This window comes from Festucalex cinctus, chromosome 1, assembly GCF_051991245.1.
Source record: "Festucalex cinctus isolate MCC-2025b chromosome 1, RoL_Fcin_1.0, whole genome shotgun sequence".
NCBI classification, from domain to species: Eukaryota; Metazoa; Chordata; class Actinopteri; order Syngnathiformes; family Syngnathidae; genus Festucalex; species Festucalex cinctus.
The window spans coordinates 59,441,356-59,458,766 of NC_135411.1; the positions used below are offsets into that span (position 1 = coordinate 59,441,356).

General features: G+C 38.0%; 1 protein-coding gene across 5 annotated transcripts in view; it reads right to left on the minus strand.

Moving 5' to 3' along the window:
- The window catches only part of carmil3 (capping protein regulator and myosin 1 linker 3), a 96,778-nt gene that overhangs the window by 39,023 nt on the left and 40,344 nt on the right, over positions 1 to 17,411 (minus strand). For all 5 annotated transcript variants that reach the window (XM_077497917.1, XM_077497936.1, XM_077497908.1 and 2 more), the window contains exons 9-15: positions 15,871 to 15,946; positions 15,665 to 15,753; positions 13,995 to 14,089; positions 11,953 to 12,039; positions 7,132 to 7,241; positions 6,978 to 7,055; positions 3,238 to 3,314 (exon numbers count right to left, since the gene is read on the minus strand). In XM_077497917.1, coding sequence (XP_077354043.1) covers positions 3,238 to 3,314; positions 6,978 to 7,055; positions 7,132 to 7,241; positions 11,953 to 12,039; positions 13,995 to 14,089; positions 15,665 to 15,753; positions 15,871 to 15,946 — 612 coding nt within the window. The remainder of the gene's footprint in view (positions 1 to 3,237; positions 3,315 to 6,977; positions 7,056 to 7,131; positions 7,242 to 11,952; positions 12,040 to 13,994; positions 14,090 to 15,664; positions 15,754 to 15,870; positions 15,947 to 17,411) is intronic.

The following is a 17,411-nucleotide window of genomic DNA, read 5'->3' on the forward strand; positions in this document are numbered from 1 at the left end:
AGTAAATGACGTAATATCTGTTAGGGGTTGCTTCAGTGGAGAAAGATGAGGGGGCAGAAATAATACTCATTTAGAAAATAAATGCAATGTGACTCAGCAGAGGACAGGCTGCCATCACCAAACAATACTAAACGTGTCTACTTTGTTTAAAAAAAAAAAAATGACAGGGGGAAATAGTGGGGAAAAACTGTTGCACTCCAGAGCTACAAGCAGTGAGGTGGACACTAAGGTTAAAGTCCAATAAAAGTCCGGCCCTTAGAGTTTGATTTACTAAAGGGGTGCATGCACGAACTTGTGGAAGTTGACCTACTAAACCGGCACACACTGGATTTCATCTTCCAAAGGGGGAAAATGTGCCGCACAATTTGTCTTGGGGGATTTCTGCCCAAAAACACAGACTACTGCAAGGACGAGACACAAATCAAATAAATTATTCATTGATGGAACGTGATTTGTCAACCCTGACAAAAATTGCTTTGGTTGATTTGGCTTATTTAAGTACTGCCTTAAAGGCAGTCGGTTTCAAATTTGCATTGTGCTTGTTGGGAATACATTTATAGCATCTAAATGTGTAACCAACATGAAAACCAGAGGGTAGGTTGAACATGTTCAAAATTGTAAGACAAGCAAAAAGGGTCTGAGAGCAGAAAAAGGGCTTGAGAGAGTTGTGTAAGTGGCTTTGCAACACTGAACGAAGCCACCCGAAAAAGCAACATTCGATACGTGCGCATACCCTTGCAAGCCTGCACCTCTCAGTGAGATACGGGCTTTCCATCCTGTTATGAGATCGCGTTAAGTTTGCTGTGAAATGTGAAAACAACATGTAGCATTTGGAGTCCGATATTTTATGGACGCACTTTGAAAAAATAAAAAATAAAAACCAGAAACTGTAGAGAATTTTATTTTATTTTTTTTGTCAACCCTGGTCAGTTAGACTGCACCGTTGCACAATTTATTGTTCAGTACTGTATCACATTGTGTAAAATTGCAGCGAATCATATTGAGGTATATATATGGTATCGTGAAATGTGTGTCGAGGTACGTATTCTATCGCCAGATTCAGAAAGATACCCAGCAGTACTGAAGGCACAAATAGGAACCTTTATCAAAGTCATCCACTTTGGTAAAGGTTAATCTTTCCTAGAATTTAGCTCTTAAGATCATGATCCTAAACACACAAGCTAATCTGTCAAAGTTAGGTATTGTCATGGCTTGGACTTGCATGGCTTCTTCTGGGATGGGGGCACTAATCATCATTGATGTAACACACAGTGGCAGCAGCAAAATTAACTCTGAAGGTTTAGACTGGCCAAGTCAATCCGTACAGAGCAGGGATGGGCTTAAGCGATGGCAGAGGCCATGATTTTTCAGAACATACATCCTAACCAGATGTATGACAGAAATATTTTAAGTAAGGAAAACAAAAAATATATTTTATTGAACCAATGAACCAAAACAGCTCAATTCCAAGATTTTAATATTATATGTTTGTCCCTAACAGCGCAGTTAGGTCAGTAGAGTTCGTACGCGATGAATCCCCTCTGCATCGTGGGTAATTCGTCACAAAAGCTGCTTGTCTAATTAAGCCACCATATGCATTTTTAACACTATTTAGCGTTGAATATAGCAGGTAAGCCTTCTCCTCAGCCACTTCTTCTTTGGGGAAAGATCCCAAGGTGCTCCCAGGCCAGCTGAGGGACGTAGTCCCTACAGCGTGTCCTGGTCGTTCCTGCGCCTCCTGCCTGGAACACCTCGCCAGGGAGGCGTACTTAGACTTAGAGACTGGAGACTTTGGGGAGGAAACTCATTTCGGCTGCTTGTATCTGGGATGTTGTTCTTTTGGCCACAACTCCTTTCCTTACCATTGTGTAATTTCCAATATGTCATTGTTGTGAAAAAAAATGTATAGTGACATTTAGAGTTGTTAACAAATTGCTAATTCAGAAGGCACAGGCTCCTAAACAGTTCAAGAAAAAAGTGTGCCCTATTGGTTCATTATGATTTGACAAAAGACTTTCTATAAAGGACCTATATTGTATTTTGATCTTAGATCAATTAATAATTGATTAATCGTGATTGGATGCTGAATATCCAACTGATAGCTAATTAACTCATTCACTCCCAGCCAATTTCACTGAAGCAACACCTTTCGCTTCCAGCTGTTTTACTTGATTTTGACTGATTTTACTAAGGCCCACAGAATATTTTGTTCTATTGATATTAAAACATGTAACCTACCAAAAGAAAGATTAGAGTCTCTTCTTTCATCAGGAAAAAAAGCATATTTCTATCTGTTTCAGTTTTCCAGCAATTGACATGAGCATATAGCTAAGTTTCATCATTATTCACAAATCTGTTTAAAGCTGTGGCGAAAACAGCCACAATCTGTTGCAACCTGGCCCTGGTTGATCTCTTATACTCTGCTGCCACCTGCTGGCCGTTTTCACAATAGCTACCATTGCTTCAACCGTTCTCTTCAGTTCAGAGGCTGAAACAAAGCCTTCTATATGCTCTAGCATAAAATAAATAAATAAATACAATTAAAATAAAAAACGTATAAATATGTCTTTGGGACACTGGTAATATTAAACTAGAACACATTTATATGTTTTTGGGAGTAAATTATTTAAAGGAATTTCAAGTGACATTTGCTCAATGACTCAATGAATGTTTTTGACACAAGCCTTATATTTTCAAATAAACATGACTGTAAAAGAACAGCAGAAATTTGACAACGCTGAATGGAGGTAAAATAGAATATGGCAGAGAAAACCAAGATGTTATTAACTGAGATAAAATATCTAATGTCTGTCTTTTCAAGAAAATAACTAAGCTTTGTAAAAGTAAAAGCACCCATATGTGCATTTGAGACACAGCGAGGCAATATAAAAATCCCATTAAGTGCTTATTTAGCTCAAAACATTGTGCCTGAACCTAAGCAGCCCTTCATCATAAAAAAGGACCATCATTAAATGCTGAATAAACTGGTAAGAGTCGTTTGGGTTTGGCAGCTGTGTTTGAAGTGAAAGGAGTAGACCCATGACGAGGTGCGGTCTTTGCCTGATTTCATTAGTTGATTGATTGCAGTTGTGTTGATATAGCTTCAATTTGACGATTATATTTTATCTTCATCATTGTTCTGACATGGACAAAGGCTTTTCGCTGAGTCAGAAGAAAACTAAAATGCTTTCTTGGCAGGGGAAAAGGGGATTGGCCTGAAGTGAGTACACCACCCACCTGTTAGAGAAGCAATTCTTGGACAGGTTCAGGTAGGAAAGGTCCGCGCAGCAGCCTCTCAGCAAGGCTCCAAACAACTGCACAGACAGACACACGGGCCAAGCATCACAGAAAAGTTCACGGTAATTATGCTGAAAATCTCATTTTGCGCGCTGCCATTTTAACACAATGAAGATCACTGAAATTCACATTGTGCATTTTTTTTCAAACAAACCGTATTAAATAAAATGGTCGAGTGCGTCACATCAGAATTTCAAAGAATATGGCCATACAAATTTCAAAACCAAAAGAAGGCTGCATACTGGATGTATGACGGAAAATAATTGGAGGGAACAAAAGATAATCCTCTTGGTCAGATTTGGATGAGTAAGCCTCTTGCAATTTTTGTAATTCTTTGCCGTTGTTGCAACAGAAAATTCAATCACAGGACTTCATGATGATGACATCACATCTGGTACATGTACCATTTTTGCATAGTGTTCTGTGCGAAGGACACATTTGCATGATCGCTTCACTTTACATAGGACAAGTACACCACTATTAGCTGTATTAAAATAAAATTACTTCATCTAAATATTGATAATTTTTTGGCCATGTGTGACATGTATCAGATTTTTTTTTGATGCAATGTGAACAGTGCAATTCCCTTTTATTCCATTCCAACCCGGTCCTCTCTCGTATGTGGATATATGTAAAGAGTATGGACGCTCAGGTTGTGCCCATCATGCACCGCGGTGTGAACGCAGCATAATATTGACATACAAAGCGCATTAACTTGATGAAACTCACAATATTATTCTTACTCTTCAATCATTGCAACTGTCTCCTCTGTCAAAACGTTCCCAAACAATGATGAGTCCTGTCACAACAAACTTGGCAGCTTCATTGATCAAACTTTCACTGTGGTTAGGGTTAAGCCTTTAACGATCTCCATGATTAGCAGTCAATAGTACTTCTAAAAAAAAAAATGCATTACACAAATAACGTTAGGAAACAACAGACTCATGCTACATTTACCGGTAGGGTCTCTATTATGTTCCCAACAGAGACAACCATTCCATTTTAGGCTACTGTAGACAAACGGGATGGACATAAGACAATGCAGGGTGGATGGATGGATGGATGGATGGATGGATGGATGGATGGATGGAGTTACTCATCAGGAAAGGTGAAAGCCAAGAAAAAAGTAAATAAAGTTGGGATTTTTATATACACTTGAAGTGGAACTAACAAATATGATGATAATCTCCCTTTAGACTCAGCCATACACAATACAGGAGTAATAAAAAAAATCAAGGAAAACATCGAACATCATTTTCAATGGCTGACTTTGACCACACACCTCACTATTAGAAGAACAAAACAAAATAAATTAGTAGGGGAGCAGAGTTCCTCACTTGTAGAATCCATTTCAAGGGGCATTAAAACTGTTTGAGAGTGTAGATGTGTCCATTTAATTAATTCCGTTGAAAAACTCAAAGTGGGTGCAAATGCGCATGACTCATCTTTTATTCCCATTAAAAAAAAAACAAAAAAAAACTCCACCTTGTCGCATGGCTATTTGGATGACTGATTCAGCAAATTACCAAATGTAACTGTTTTGCGCACTGCAGACAATTTTTGCTGGTCCGAATATATAAAAGGCTAAAAATTGAACTGCGTTTCCGCTGGGGTGCTTTTGTCCTGTCAAGTTTTAAAATGCGGTGGTTACTTATGCTGCTTAAACGATGTAAAATACTTGTAGCAAGTGGAAAAAGTAGGTACTCTAAAATGAATTATTAGAATATAGTGAGCCTGAAACAATGGTTAAAGCAACAAAGAAATAATAAAAGCTCAGGTTTACCATTGCATTGCATCACGTCCTTTTAAGAACACTCAATACGCCTTTGGGAACCGAGGACACCGAAGATTGAAGCTTTGTCAGTGGAATTAAAATGAAAAAGTGTGCTGTGGTCTGACGAGTCCACATATCAAATTGAATACCATCTGATGGCATATTTTATGATCTGTATAATGAATCTTTACACCGTTGACAGACCAAGTTTATGTGAGCCGTGGTGCAAATGCTTTGCACCCTGCACTATGATGGTAATGACTAATCATAACTCATATTGTGATCAATACTCATAAACACACTGATGGGCAAAAAACTAGTGGGTTGCACTTGCAACTTCGATGCCGGTGCTGCCCTTTTTTTTAAAAAGTAGAAAATAGTTATGGAAAAATGCACCCATCACATTTTACCCACGGCTTCCATGCAGGCAGACACATTAAAATTATGGCTTATATTCCCGGCCTCCATTGTTCAGGTGGTCTACCAGATCGTTGGCTTGAAGGTGGTTGGTACCAATTGTGGCAGAAATTCCCAAAACCGTCGGTGGGGACCAGCAGTGAGGGAATCTGGTAAGCTGAATGAGGAGTCCTATTGGGTATGTTTTAGGGATAAACCGAGCTGATTGTCTGTGCCAGTATTCATCATTTTACAAATATCGGCATCGGCCGTTGAAGAATCATACAGCCGATAATAGATCAATATTAAAAAGTGTTGTGAAAAGTGAAATTTTCAGTTAACGTTATAAGACATGCTGCTGAGCCTGGAAACTCCTCTGTGCCTTCTGTTTTTGTTTGAAATAAAAACTAAGATAAGTAAAAAAGTAATACTTCAGATATTTAGACATTGTGGAAAACTGTATTTACTGTAGAAAACTTTAGTGAGCTATTTACTTGTTAAAGATTTTATTTAACTGTTGACGACATGCTACTGCCCCTGGGATAACTGGGATAAGTTTTTGTTAGAATTTTAAAATGATGTCTATTGACTAAGATTTATTTAGTTTTTTAAACTCCAATACTACACGAATCATAAAAGTTGTTAAATAAACATATGTGAGTTGGTGGTACTTTCAAGACCTTAATTTCATTGCCATGCCTTCCAATGCGGGAGGAGGTGGACAAAACTATTTCTGGAGTTGAGGTCATAGAGGAACTATTAAAACTTTATTTAAAAAAAAAAAAGAATAAACATATTGTTAAATAAAAATCTTTTGTTTAGGATCAGGCATTATCCTCTGGTGCAGTACTTGTATTAGGGCTTGTATTGTGCAGGTGTGACTAATGTTATGGCCATTGAGAGCACCCACTCAACTGATACATCAGCTCATCAATGTGAACGAGACTGATATCACAGTGTTGAGGATAAATTCTATTTCGTGTATCTCCATCTTTCATGATGATATGTCAGCTATATGGTAAAGGAAGCAGCAGACTGGCCATAAAAAAACACATGCCCAGTCAGCTCTTATCACAATCGCCTACATCCACTCAACGAAGATGCCCACTAAAACAGCCCGAGTGCAGTTCAGTCAGCCTTTCAGTCCGCCTCTGTGGTAGCCAGCAAGGGCAGACACACATCTAAACTCACTCGGAACTCAATTGGCTTTGTCATCCTTTTACTTGTTAGTGTTTGTGCTAATGCAGCAAGACACTATTTTGTGCTCGGAGTGTCTCTGTGGCGCACTTGCTACATTTAAACATTAGAAGTCTCCCTCTCAGCCGACAAGGTTGCATTAAAAAAAAACAAAAAAAAACTGATGAGACAAAATAATTTTTCTGTACAAAACTGGCTTTCTATTCGTCATCACTCAAGTGACTGGTTGATATTCTGCATGCCATCCCCGGTCTGTGTTTTTGGCCTGAATCAAAATGAGATCAGACAGCATATGCCTGGTGAGGGTACAAACCGAGTCCACTGTGCAGTCTGTCCCAGACACGTCCAAATGCACGAGACAGTTGGGCTGGGCAAGAAAGAGGTACAGATTCTGCACAGACAGGAGAAGATTGTTAGCGTATAAAACATATACGTTAAGGTAATACGTATGGACGTATGAGTCTCACCGTGGCATCCTCTCCAGACAGAACCCCTGGGTTTTTACTAAGGTCCAGGTGCAGCAAAGAATTGGAGTAATCGTCACTTGAGCACAATGCTTGGGACAGAGATACAACCCCTATAAGTGGGGAAGGAGGAGGAAGAGGGAATTAGAGCATCGATATGAACAAGCTGCAAACATTTTTCAATCATCTGAAATTTGTTATATGTGCAACTCGTTAGCAATCAGCAAATGCAAAACCTAATAATGGAAGAAGCTCTGCAGTACTTTCTACTCCGGGGATTACTGAGCTTTTACGGCAGGCTAATATTAAACAAGCTTTTGGAAGAGGCCCGCCAACCCTTTTCCCGATCCCTCTTTTCAAAAGACTGCCCTGAAAGATGGGACAAAGGAAAAACATTCTCTCAATGGAGATCGCTTCACTTTACAGCCACTGGACCAATGAGAGACCTCATTAAAATTGTCATCCAGCCACAATAGTGCCGAGTATAGCACGCCGTGTGGAAGAAATGTAGCAATAAAATGAGAGAATAATATGAAGGAGTGGAGGCAAAACACAAGTCAATATTGATTGAGGTTAAATGCAATATTAATATAATGTATCACAGGAGGACACCGTACCATTTATGTCCATTTTAATGTCGGTGATAGTGAAAATGCCCCGCAGTAATGAACTACAAACATGGATGGCAGATATAACATGCTGCAAAGTGTGCAAATGCTATATTATTCAATGAAGACATTATTGTGTGTCACAATTATACATCATGTTGTGAGTTTTTAATCACAGCAAAATAATTTTAAACACTCACTAATAAAGCTGGTAGTTTTAGGAACAGATAAAAGATGAGATTTCTCATATTAACTGAAATGAAAAGCAATCAGTAATTGAACTTTTATTTCAACATATTTATATCTTGATTGGATACACAACAGCTTTCATTTGAATAGACTTAGCGCTGTCACTATTGAATATTTTTAGAATTGCTTAATCCATCAGTTATTCAATTGATTAATCAACTACAAGGATTAATTTTAATTTTGTATTAAAGTGTAAAGCATTTTCCCCTGATTACTGTTTATTAACCAGTGATTGGTGGTCATTTTGCACTTCATTTAGATGGAAAATATGGTGATTGATGTTGTACTAGTGTTACCAGTTCAGTCATTGTTTTCCAAAGTAAAAACATGTTTGCAAATGTCTTATTTTGATGAAACACAGAAGATAATCACTCTTCTTTCATGAACAAATACAGATATCGGTGAACAATTATTGCTGATATGCTGAAATCAGAGGATTTGGATCATTTTAAATAAAAAAAAATGGCTCCAAACAATAAGTTGATTATTAAAATAGTTGTAGATTAATTTGATAATCAATTACTTGTCGATTAATCAAGTAGCTCTGTGGAAGGTTAGGCAGGGTGATTAATTGATTTTATCAATTAAATTTAGTTTATTAAACAAAAAATAATCTCTGTAAAACATCAAAAGGGCTCTTGTACCCCCATAAACCTGAGAAGCATAGCGTTGCCAAGTAGTGACTTATGACCCCACAAGTGTGTGCTTCTCAAGTAGTATTTGTTGCTCCCCCGAGGAAGAAGAAAATATTTTGTGCGCCCCAACTCTCCGCCGCAACTATAAACAGTACCATTCGTCTATAAAATTCTTGTAAGTACACCTCTGCAGAGGAGCTAATACAACTTGAGAGCACCACTGTCACCTACAGTAATGGATGTGCAATTACATTATTCTAGTACTACACTTAAAAAAATAAAAAATAAATAAAAAAATAAAAAAGTTCTCTGAAGTTACACATCTGGCATTGCAGTGCAATCCCGCTTGAAGGCCCACCCCCTAATTTGAACAGGATTGATATATGTATATTATGTATTCGTACAAATCTATCTAAAATAGAAGATGGCACTAAGTTATTTATTTATTTTTTTAAATTATTATTCTCATCCTTCATTTGCAGTGATTAGAAGGGAAATGAGGGGAAGATGGTAAAGGGTGTCTAATCCCCTCTCAAACCATCAGCAACTACTCTCCTCTGGAAGGAGAGATTTGTAAAGCGTCATCAAGCGCGTATGAGAGATCAAAGCTGTGAAAATAGATGGGTTTATAAAGCACTGTCTGAAAGTCTAAAAAAAATATATTGAGGTGAGTATAGTTGAAGGTAAGCAGGATGGGAATGGGAAATAATTTATAGATACTTAAAAATCTATAAATATGTTTAACATGTAAAGTCCTAATTAAATAGGGTTTCAAGGTCAGCTGTCAAGGTCGCCCTCTAAATGTGTCTGAGCACACCTAGTGATGTATAGTCCTTTGCTAAAGAGTGTAAATCACTACAAATGTCTTTTTTTGTTTGTTTTAGTTGCTTTCTAAATCAAAACGTATACTGTATGTAGTGCTTAATGCTCAATTGCTCGCTAAACACATAAAAAAAAAAGGCACAATTAACTCATTCACTCCCAGCCATTTTCACAGAAGCAGTCCCGTTCGCTCCCGGCTGTTTTACTGGATTTTGACTGATTTTGCAAGGCCCACAGAATATTGTGTTCTATTGCTATAAAAGCATGGAACCTATCAAAAGAAAGATTAAAGTCTCTTCTTTCATCAGAAAAAAAGTATGTTTCTATCTGTTTCTGTTTTTCAGCAATTAGCAATAGAAAAGAGCTAAGTTTCATCAGTTTTCACAAATCTATTTAAAATTCAAAGTACCGGTAATTGAGCTTTATTTCTAGATGGCCCTGGTTGATCTCCTTTGCTCTACTGCCACCTGCTGGCCGTTTGTGTAATAACTACCATGTCTGCAACCGTTCTTTGCAGTTGAAAGGCTGCATCAAAGCCTTCTGTATGCTCTAGCTAGCATAAAAAAAATAAAAAATAAAAAATGTATAAATACGTCTTTGGGACACTTAGAACAAAAAAAAAACCTTATTTATACGTTATTGGGAGTAAAGGAGTTAATATGAATGAACTAAATATTAATATTATTAAAATACTATTTACATTTGTTATTATTTTTAGCTGGCACTATTTCTACCCCAAAACACCGTTGCATTTCAATCGCGAAAGATCCAACAGGTGCACAAAAATATTCTGATACAAAGTGTATACGGTACTTCCGTTTTATCTATGATACGGACCAGCCAGAGGTCACTTACTCTCAAATGACAGCTTAAAGATTTAGAACATTTGCTCATTGGGGAATTAACTTGGGCCTCATCACAGGAAAACTGACATTTGACCTTTGACAGGGAAAGGCTGAAATCAAATCAGCTGTAAAATGAATAGATTTGTGTATTTGTGTCTGGGATAAAAGCAATTTAAGTGGGACACTGTCCTAATGCCGATGTGGGATTTCAGGGAAATAAAGATCGACTTATTATGATTTTGACCTGGTTATCGTTTGGATAAATGCAGTTCTGTCATGGCTCAGTTTCATTATCTGTGTCGCTAGTATTAGCGCAAGTAAAGTACTGTACTACAAATGTTCTAAAAGTGTGTCACTTTGAAGAATAACATAACAGTATGTCTAAAAGCTGGTAAAATAGTTTGAGGAACAAAAAATATATATTTAAAAGGGTGGCATGATGACAAAGTTGCCTGTTTTGAAACAATTTCATTTACAAAGAGGCCACGTGAGAAACTAGAATGCTTGCAGAGGCCAAGCCAACATGCTGACCTCAATTTTGTCTGTATTAATTTTAGTGTATTTAGAAAGGTGTATTGTATGATTGACAGTGATGTACAGTATAATGATACTAACATTAGGACCACGGTGGTCATTTTGGCTAGTCTTTATTTATTTATTTATTTATTTATTTATTTATTTTTTACACTAGCTTCTGATGGGATGGGAAATTAGCTAAAAAGCAAAAGCGTTGATAAATTGGCAACATTGTAGACAGAAGTCAGAGCTCTTGCTAACTCTCATGTTATAGCATTCATGTGTGTGCACATAAAATAAAAGCACAACTTCCAAAATAACAGCACTGCATATTTTACATTTTACTTGGAATTCATGGTGATTGTGAGGGCCTGTCAGAGACTGTGGGTGGGATGGATCTGGCATCTGCCCCGTACTTTGCCAAGATCTGCGCTAATTGAAACTTTTTCATGTGTTTTCACTCCCATTACAGATACTGGTTAACTCATTCCCTCCCAGCCATTTTCACAGAAACAATCCCGTTCGCTCCCGGCTGTTTTACTGGATTTTCACTGATTTTGCAAGGCCCACAGAATATTGTGTTCTATTGCTATAAAAGCATGGAACCGATCAAAAGAAAGATTAAAGTCTCTTCTTTCATCAGGAAAAAAAAGTATATTTCTATCCATTTCCGTTTATTATCATTAGTTAATTAGCATTAGAATATAGCTAAGTTTCATCAATTTTCACAAATCTATTTAGAATTGTGAGTAGTTGAGCTTTTTTTCAACATAGCACTGGTTGATCTCCTTTGCTCTGCTGCCACCTGCTGGCTGTTTGTGTAATAACTACCATTCCTGCAACCGTTCTTTGCAGTTGAGAGGCTGCATCAAAGCCTTCTGTGTGCTCTAGCATAAAAAAAAAAAAATAAATAAAATAAAATAAAAAAAAATAAATAAATAAATAAATAAAATAAAAAAAACGTATAAATACGTCTTTGGAACACTTAAAACATTAAAAAACAAAAAAACAAAACGTATTTATATGTTATTGGGAGCAAATGAGTTAATGACCAAATTATTGGTTTTCAAAGCAAATGAGGAAATAGCAAGCTTAGGAGGCAAATTTGTGCGAGGAATCTCCAAGTATCAAACATGAATTGCTTCTTACCTTTGGAAGAAAGAGAGGTCTTTGAGAGATTGAGGAGGCGTAGGCCCTTGTTTAGACGACACACTTGTTGAATCAGATTGGAAACTCCTGGTGTAAGGCAAGACAATAACAACTTTAACAAAATTAAGAAAGTGCAGAGTTAGTAAGTTAAACTAGTAACTAAAATCAACACACACAAATTGAGCACCTCAACTGTCCAACCACCTTATAGTAACAGCAAAATGGGGGGGGGGGTCTACCCACATTTCAAATCAGGATTTTCCTCCAAATTAAATGATTATCACTATTGTACCAAACCATAATGTTTCATAGAAAGCGTTTTTTGTGTTACTGCATAATCGTGTTTACATAACAAAGAAGAATAAAAACAATCCCTCTCACTGCTTGGTTGTGATAATAATAAGCGAAGAACCAGCAAGAAGGCTTTCCTTTCATTTTCTTTTTTTAAGGGGAAAAAATAGAATGTTTCACAGCATTCACTAATGAAGCATACTATGAAAAGACCATCTCACACACATTTCTGCTGCTTATTATCAAGATAAATTGCCTCACCCCAAACATCACCAAAAACAAATATAAAAGACATACCCACAAATATGCAACTAGACAAAATGCACAAGCCACCAGCAAGTGTTGCATGATAAAAACACAAATTTAGTTTAAACTTTTGGCCCTTGCAGCTTGCACATCAAGTCAAAATGTGCTTTTCAGAGCTTTTTCCTTTGCCTGTTCATAAGGAATGGGTGGGGGTGGTGTGAAGTCGACCAGCAAACAGAGGTTCTGTGGTTAGTTCCCTTGGAAAGGTCCAGTTGAATAATCCCAGGCATAGCTGTTGAACTTCTAATTAGCCAAAGTTCTTTAAAGTAGGGCTGTGCAATTAAAATAATATTCACGATTACTGTCCTTGATACTGGAATTGGCTCCAGTACACTCGTTGACCCTCATTCGGATAAACCTTACAGATAAACGAAAAATTGAATGATTTTGAAGATACATTTAATAAAAAGGGTCATTCATTGATTTCAAAACTATTTATTCAATTACCAAAACTCAACTTCTCAAAACTACTATATAGCCTCATGTCTATTTATCCCTGTGCATGCAACTCTCTCCTTTTTTCTTTTAGTGAAATTCTAAACGACCTTGAAATTCAATGCCTCTTGCATTTTCATTCTGCTGCAGCCACGCATTTGCTGCATTGCATCTTTGCACACATTCAAACCAAGCACCCAACTTAGCTTTTTATCATATTCATTGTTCTACTTTTATTTTCACGTCTTGGGAGATACTGAGCTAACCTGGGACCTCAGTTGTCATATTTCGAGTAAATATGTGGCGCGCTGATATGACAAAAAAAAATCCTTCAATCCTTGACAACTTTACTTTAAATATAACTTGAAAGAACAACCAGAAAATAAATTATTAAGTAAAATAAGTCTCTACTAAAATAATAGCAATAAAAAAAATCTATGAAAATAAATACCGGATGTTCCTCCTGTGCACACATTGGCCTCTTATAGTGCCAGTGTGGTGTCAGGCATGCATGGAGTACACTTATAATGACATAAAAAGAGTAGAAGAAGAAAGTTGCTATTGATAACTATTTTTTCACAGATTAGGGATTATGTGTCTTTAAATATTATTTGTTATATAATTTGTGTGTCTTTGCGCCTCCTGTGCACCTGTATGTCATCAACCTCAACCACAACAACTTACTATGCAACTATAAGGTTCCGCCCACATGTATGTTACTTTTGAAAAGGAAAGTGTTACATGATGTCAGCAATATATGAAACGCATGCGTTCAGATTCACAAGGAAAGAGCATGTGCACATAATAGTGTGAAGTACTCATGGATGAAGCATCAAAGACAAATAAATATGATTTAAAAAAGTAGAAGGTGAAAACCAGGGATCACTGAGAACAGCTATTGATTTCGAATTCTTCAAAAGCATCCGAAAGCCAGCATGAAGCAAAGGATCAGAGATGGCCCGAGAGAGCGTGAAGAGGAGGAGAAAGCAGGAGGAAGCTCAGGCTGATACCTTGGTTGTCAAGCGTGTTGTGAGCCAGGTTGAGAGAGTGAATCATGGAGGCTGGATTCTCTGACAGCGCTGTTGCCATTTTCTGAGGAAAATCCCTGGAGGAATAAAATATGTTTTTTAAAAAAAAATGCTATGCAGTTACATCTAGAGTCTCATATTTAACCATGAGCAAATGAACAATCCAAAGCATTATTTATCCTTGGTCTGAATGTTCTGTACTTGTGTGTTTCTATTTATTTTTTGTTTTGTTTTCCTTTCTCTCTTTTGTAAAATGGGGAAAAAACATTTGGTCTTAACTTTAATATTTGATATAAAAGTCTCCCTTATAATATCACCCATGTGTTTGGTATCATAACTGCATACTGTGACTGCTAAGAGGCTTCACCGGCGACACATCATCAGTTGTGTACCTCAGCATCATCAGGTGATTCGGCCGTTTATCACAAGACACCCTGATTTGTTCATCGACGTGTCTGACACTCACACATGAATCGCATTGTGAGAAAAACAAACTTTGGGGCTGTGCACGCATGGGCGCATCACAGGGAAAATAGCGGAATTCCACTTTTGAGTGGACGTTTGAGATCAGTGGACAGTGCCTCTGCTGGTTGAAGTCAGCTAATACATTTAGTTTTCCTTCAATACATAATCAAGAATGTAGTCCACACAATCAAACAGAACTCTTAATTCGTAGTTGATTGAATATTATGCCCCTTAATTCAATCCTAGGATCAATATTAAAAATAAAATAAAATGATTTAATATCTGTGGTATAGTCATACTTTATCACTACTGGGAATATAATTACATTAGTTTTGTGTAGGGTTCATTTACAACTCAGGAGTCATTTCCCATTCCTTTTAAAAGAGAGACATGCTTGGCATGCTGCTTTTTAAATAACAGAATGAAGCAAGTTTTTACGCTTTGCTTGCGAAAGAAAGTAGTGCAGCACTTCCACTGCCACTGCCCTACAAATTAGCTTAAAGACCCTGAATGCAACATTAATTTAAGGATATCAGATCACACAGATCTTTTGCAAGCGTAACACCAAATAGAGACTGTAATGGGAAACAAAAACATACAGTGAAAACATACTCTGCAACTGCTATCCATCATGAAATGTTAAATATCATGTTTGAGACGTGAGTATCCTCACAAGTCATACTTGTTTCATCCTAGGATGTTAAAGCATATTATATGATAGAATATGCTAATTTTAGCTCATGGAAAGCATCTCAACTTCATTTTAAAAAAATCCTGTCCCAAGACATGCAATTCATTTGAAGTATTCCAAAATGGGGAAGCTGCGCTGCCAGATGATTTTTATCGAGAAACAAACGATCTTTTGCAGGCAGGTGGGGAGATGTGACATCAATATGTGTAGAACACAAAAGAAACCGAACTAAAAAGGTCAGGCGAGCGAGAAAAAGGAGTCTGGTTGGTGAGCTGGGAAACAGAGATGCGGGTGAAAGGCCGGGCAGAGATGAATGTGAAAATAAAAGAAGCAGAGAGGAGAGACAGAAGGACAGAAAAGACCGGCGAGCAGTGGGAGGACAAAAGAAGGGATGCAGCGAAGTGTGAAGGTGCAAAGAAGAAGAAATGTGGCAGAACAACGGCGCGTTAATGCAAAGGTGACGAGGCAGGTGGGAGGCTGTCAGGAAGAAACCTACGATTTTAGTCCGGCATTTTCCAGAGTGAGTTCTTCCAGGCTGTTAGACTTGCTAATAGTATGAAGGACTTGGTCCACCACTTCTGATCCCTGGAGAGTAAAACAGAATAAAATTTACTCATTACCTTTCTTAAAACATCATTGCAAACTGATATTGAGAAATCATACAAGAAAAGAGGCAATGAGGAAGACTGAAACAATAATTACAATACGCATGTCTTTGCAGTACAGCTTGGTGAACCAAGTGTTGTACGCAATGGAAGCCACAATTACAGCCAGGTCCCTGGAACACACAAATCAGATCCATAAATAGGCTAAATCAATCTCCTGGAAACATCAGTCACAGATTCATACAGTCACATTATTGCAGCTAAGCTTCTTTGTGGCTGCCTGTGCAGTTTATCATCTAGCAAGGGAGGACACTGTGGGACGGGCTGCTGTCTGAAAGATGACTGATACCACCAACACTAAGGAGAAGAAGCAAGGAGGGAAAATAAGAAAGAGAGAGAGATATTGAGATTGATGACTGAGTCAGAGGACTATTGGGTTAAGTCAAAGTGTGTGTTAGCAGCTGACCTCAGATGCAAAAACCAGACTCGTTACCTTCAGCTATAACCACAGCTGCTCAAGTGTGTTTACATATGTCACTTTGTGTACGTGTGTATGTGTGAGTGACTGAGCGAGAGCGAGCTGAAGGTCAAAATATATGTTGTCTCGTACTGTATATACGCACTTGCAAGCATTACAATCTGCACATATGGATGGAATAAGTCAATAATTCATGTGTCAAGGGTCTGTCGGTTCTACAAACAATTTGAAGGGCCAGCATATGGTCTACAAACACATTTGATGCAGATATAAAAAAGGATTTTCCTCCCACCCCCATTTTGACCTTTGTGTTGTAATATACAAAAAAATAAATACATAAAAATACGAAAACAGAATGAGGCCCCCCCCCAAGGTGTCCAACCAAACCCACAGTTTTGCTCTACCTGCTGTAACAAGCAGTGGCACATTGATGGGAAAGAGAAAGAGAACAAGCCCAGCGGAAGACAAGGAAGAATCCAAGACAAAGGGGAGTGAAAGTGTGATTTAGCCAGAGGGGGTCCTGTTGCCAGTGACTGCAACAGCCAAGCTACAGGCTGCGCGTCAGCCCTGACGAAAACAGCTGAGCCTCAATGTGAAACATGATGCGTGGTGTCAAAATTTATCATCAGCACAAACTCTTGATTCATATTTTGACAGCAGGGTTTGCAGTTGACCTCTGAAGTCTTAACACTCGTGCAGTCTGTTGGTCCATCTTGTTCTTGCTTCGTGCAAAAAGACATGTAGTGCAGCAGGTCAGTCTTTTTATAACATTGTACTATATCCGTCGATTGAAGGGAGACAGAGGAGGATTGGGGGGGAGGGAGGGTGAGACAGAGCGAGATAGCGAGATAGGGAGAGAGAGAGAGAGAGAGAGAGAGAGAGAGAGAGAGAGAGAGAAGAGAGAGAGAGAGAGAGAGAGAGAGAGAGAGAGAGAGAGAGAGAGAGAGAGAGAGAGAGAGTTGGAAAGCGATAAGTAACGGGAAAGGAAAGGGAGAGATGGACAGGAAAAATAAAGGGAGAAAGATGGTGATGTAAACAGAAAAGGAAGGGACAGAAGGATGGAAAGGGAAAAGGAGAGAGAAGTAGATGGACAAGGAAAAAGGAAAGGAAGGGGGGAGAGAGGGAGAGAGAGAAATAGAGAGAGAGAGAGAGAGAGAGAG